The sequence below is a fragment of the Monopterus albus genome, unplaced genomic scaffold (genome assembly GCF_001952655.1).
Source record: "Monopterus albus unplaced genomic scaffold, M_albus_1.0 scaffold414.1, whole genome shotgun sequence".
NCBI lineage: Eukaryota > Metazoa > Chordata > Actinopteri > Synbranchiformes > Synbranchidae > Monopterus > Monopterus albus.
The window spans coordinates 193,666-198,312 of NW_018128294.1; the positions used below are offsets into that span (position 1 = coordinate 193,666).

At 43.7% G+C, this 4,647-nt stretch overlaps 1 protein-coding gene across 1 annotated transcript in view; it reads left to right on the plus strand.

The window, feature by feature from the left end:
* The window catches only part of LOC109951862 (uncharacterized), an 18,591-nt gene that overhangs the window by 13,145 nt on the left and 799 nt on the right, over window positions 1–4,647 (plus strand). Inside the window, exons 9-12 of the mRNA XM_020586586.1 lie at window positions 3,418–3,492; window positions 3,708–3,784; window positions 3,922–4,063; window positions 4,264–4,390. Coding sequence (XP_020442242.1) covers window positions 3,418–3,492; window positions 3,708–3,784; window positions 3,922–4,063; window positions 4,264–4,390 — 421 coding nt within the window. The remainder of the gene's footprint in view (window positions 1–3,417; window positions 3,493–3,707; window positions 3,785–3,921; window positions 4,064–4,263; window positions 4,391–4,647) is intronic.

The window sequence follows — 4,647 nt, forward strand, 5'->3', positions numbered from 1 at the left end:
TCCGGTTCATGATAATGAATTTCAGAATCTCCAGTAGTGTTCAGTTCCAGATCCAGTCCCTCGAAAACTTTTAACTTCTGTAACAAATCACTTGCCTCATTCCGTACATGGGTCATGCTTGTTGTTGTTGGTTCCATAGCTCATCTGCCATCACAGATATCAATATATTAGCATATTTCTTCATACAGCTGAGGGTCCAGCGACCCCTTCATACTCTCCTTGTCTCGGCATACTGGTCCTCGGCATGCTTGTCATAGGTCCTGATTTCTGGTTCCGAGGTCTGGTCACTAGTCGATCATACCTCAGGAACGCGATGTCCCCCCTCTCCCTGGCCTCCTTTAACTTCGGCATCAATTCCCTTCTTTTCATCCTCACATACTCGGTGTAATCTTCATTTATGTAAATGTTAGATCCTTTGAGCTTCTTCGCTTGTTGCAATATTTGTGTCTTATCTTTCTCTTTCATCAACTTCACCAATACCGCCCTCGGACCACGATCTCTAAGTTTCCCGATTCTGTGAGCCCGCTCCATCTCAATTTCTTGATGAATTTGCAGATTATTTTTCAGAATCTCCTTTAGGGTGATCTTTCAGCACTCAGCATCCATACGCATTTTTTTCAGAAAATGCAATTTTCTAGTTATTATTATTATTCTTCCGTACGTTTTTTGGCACTTAACTACTTCAGCATACTTTCAGCTAGAAAAGCCATTCAGGTATCAAAATGTTTGGCTTTTTCAGGACATGCGCGGATGTATACAACTTTTTAAATAACCTTTATACTTTTTAAAATATTCAGCTTTATTCTGAAAATTGCAGAACTGTCCAAATTAAAGAATTAAAGAATTTGGCAGTATACAGGGGAGATTATTTGCTTTGAAATTGCAGCCAGTCAGAGATCTGTCCACACTTCGCCTTTAGGTTCAGTGGAAAGTGTGTCCCGAGTCCAGACTCCTGACTGGTAGTGTAAATAGCTTAAAAGCTCATGAAATGTGTTGGTGGTGAGCACCATTGATCATGTAGTTGTCATTTGGACTATGTCTCTGCAAGTTAAGTATCAACACAAGTTCAGCCGGAAGCCTCTCTCTCTGAAAAATGCAGCAGAGGAGTAAAGGAGCAACAAGTCGGAAGTGCAGCAAAGACAGAGTCATAACTAACAGTTGTGATAAGCTGCCCGTACGGGCTCTGTTACTGGCTGATTGTTGCACTGTGGAGTGATCCTCCATGTCCTCTGCTCAGCTGAGTGTGTGTGTGGCCTGTTAATCTGCTGGTGATGTCTTACTTGTTGTTTGGTTTACAAAATAGAAAGTTTCCAGTTTCTTTAAGACCATGGTGACATCTGATGACAACCTGAAGCCAAACACTTGTTAAACAGAGCATGGTCACGCCCTCCTGACCAGGGGGAGAAGATCATGTTCGAGGTTTTCTGTACAGCCTGTCTGGTAGCTTCACCACATTTTATAAGAAAAACCCTGATGCAGCTGGTTGTTGGGTGATTATTTCACGTTCTGCACAGTTCTCAGTAAACTGACACTGAAGTGTGAAAGTTCCCGGTCCTCGTATCTTCCCCAGAGAGACGAGCACTGTTTGTGCCAGACGCACTGCTGCAGCAGCACCTAAGTGTTTGCTTGAACCAGTGTAACAGTAACTGACCTCAGCCTGCTTCACAAACTGAGTCACAACCACTGGAGTCTGTCTGCCGCACTGAGCTGTTCATTAAAACACATGTGCTGTATACAGTGCCTTGCGAAAGTATTCGGCCCCCTTGAACTTTGCGACCTTTTGCCACATTTCAGGCTTCAAACATAAAGATATAAAACTGTAATTTTTTGTGAAGAATCAACAACAAGTGGGACACAATCATGAAGTGGAACGAAATTTATTGGATATGTCAAACTTTTTTAACAAATAAAAAACTGAAAAATTGGCCGTGCAAAATTATTCAGCCCCCTTAAGTTAATACTTTGTAGCGCCACCTTTTGCTCCGATTACAGCTGTAAGTCGCTTGGGGTATGTCTCTATCAGTTTTGCACATCGAGAGACGGAAATTTTTGCCCATTCCTCCTTGCAAAACAGCTCAAGCTCAGTGAGGTTGGATGGAGAGCATTTGTGAACAGCAGTTTTCAGTTCTTTCCACAGATTCTCAATTGGATTCAGGTCTGGACTTTGACTTGGCCATTCTAACACCTGGATATGTTTATTTGTGAACCATTCCATTGTAGATTTTGCTTTATGTTTTGAATCATTGTCTTGTTGGAAGACAAATCTCCGTCCCAGTCTCAGGTCTTTTGCAGACTCCATCAGGTTTCCTTCCAGAATGGTCCTGTATTTGGCTCCATCCATCTTCCCATCAATTTTAACCATCTTCCCTGCCCCTGCTGAAGAAAAGCAGGCCCAAACCACGATGCTGCCACCACCATGTTTGACAGTGGGGATGGTGTGTTCAAGGTGATGAGCTGTGTTGCTTTTACGCCAAACATAACGTTTTGCATTGTTGCCAAAAAGTTCGATTTTGGTTTCATCTGACCAGAGCACCTTCTTCCACATGTTTGGTGCGTCTCCCAGGTGGCTTGTGGCAAACTTTAAACGACACTTTTTATGGATATCTTTAAGAAATGGCTTTCTTCTTGCCACTCTTCCATAAAGGCCAGATTTGTGCAGTATACGACTGATTGTTGTCCTATGGACAGAGTCTCCCACCTCAGCTGTAGATCTCTGCAGTTCATCCAGAGTGATCATGGGCCTCTTGGCTGCATCTCTGATCAGTCTTCTCCTTGTATGAGCTGAAAGTTTAGAGGGACGGCCAGGTCTTGGTAGATTTGCAGTGGTCTGATACTCCTTCCATTTCAATATTATCGCTTGCACAGTGCTCCTTGGGATGTTTAAAGCTTGGGAAATCTTTTTGTATCCAAATCCGGCTTTAAACTTCTCCACAACAGTATCTCGGACCTGCCTGGTGTGTTCCTTGTTCTTCATGATGCTCTCTGCGCTTTAAACAGACCTCTGAGACTATCACAGTGCAGGTGCATTTATACGGAGACTTGATTACACACAGGTGGATTCTATTTATCATCATTAGTCATTTAGGTCAACATTGGATCATTCAGAGATCCTCACTGAACTTCTGGAGAGAGTTTGCTGCACTGAAAGTAAAGGGGCTGAATAATTTTGCACGCCCAATTATTCAGTTTTTTATTTACGCTGACTGTTGAAGTAGGCTCCTGTTATTAAACACCTGCCGCTTTAACAACATTAAAGTTAACTGTGCTGTTTTTGTTCCCGTGGTTTTATGAAGGTTTTCATCATTGGTCGGTCGGTCAGTGTGAATATGTGTCCATTGTTTAGCATTTGTTTCTAACTGCTTGTCTGTGTTTTGTACAGGATTCACATGTTTGATGCTTCACTCTGTGGCGTTTCAGCGTCAGCAGAAGCTGTTCTGCGTTTCTTCACTCACTCCCTCACACAGGCACTCACTTACAAGCCTCGACTAACAGGTAAGGACCATTTAACAGCTGACTGGTGTTTTTGTGAGATACATTTAGCTTTAAACGCACTGCCTACACTCACCTGGCAAAAACTAAAAGGGGTCAGAAGATTCAGGGATGGAAGAAGTTTGGAATAAGTATCCTGATAGACAGTACGTTTCATAATGATGACAAAAATCATTTTGAAAAACCTATAAAAAAGTGCAAAAACTCTTTGTCGTCAGTGTCAGATGCCATCGCTCTGCAGAATGAGTGGACCTTTGCTAAAGCCAGCTGCTTGTTGACATGTCTGCTCCGTAAGGTAAAGGTTTTATGTGACCAGTGTAATTGGGTTTGTAAACCTTCTCCTATAGTTCCATTGTTCTTTGAGTGGTTGGCAGAGCCTGTTGTGATGGACCTAACGGTGACTGTGTTGTTGTTGTTGTGCCTCTGTAAAAGCTGGCGGTGACCTTCAGTGTGGAGCTGCTGCTGCGTCACCTGCGGCAGGTTTTGGAAACCCACGAGGTCAATTGGAAACATGTCTTGTGCTTCCTGTCCACTCTGCTGGTTTACAACCCCTGTGCCCAGCCCAACCTCAGAGGTAAATACAAAGCAGCAAGTGGGTTTTACTTATTCCTCTGTTATATTATCATAACGCTACAGACTTTGAACAAAGATCAAATTCTAGCTGAAACTTTGCCGACTCAGTAGGGTGTCAACAGATTTGATGTCAGATTCCCTTTTTTGTCAGTTGTTTAAAAAGGCTTGTATTAACCTGAGTGTGTTGTGTTTGTCTATCAGCACTGCTGTCCAGTCTGTTGAGCTCTGCCTTTGAAGGCTATGACTTGGAGAACATGATAACCGCCTTCCTGCTGGCTCGACAGGGTGCGCTGGAAGGACCTGCTGTCTTCCCCTCTTACAGCGACTGGTTCAAGGTTTCACATCAGTTTTTCAGTACCGGGGTTTTAACCAAGGGGGTTCTCTTAATGGACATGGATGATGCTGTTTTGTTTTTCTTAATGTTAGTGAATTGTAGGTCAAGACCAAAACCATCAATGTGTTTAATCCAAATATCACTACCTGCTGTCTGCCCTGTGACAGACTGGGAACCTGTCCAGGGTGGACCCCGCCTCTCACCCCAGTGTCAGCAGGGTTTGCCCCCCCCCCCCCCGGGGGGGGGCGCGC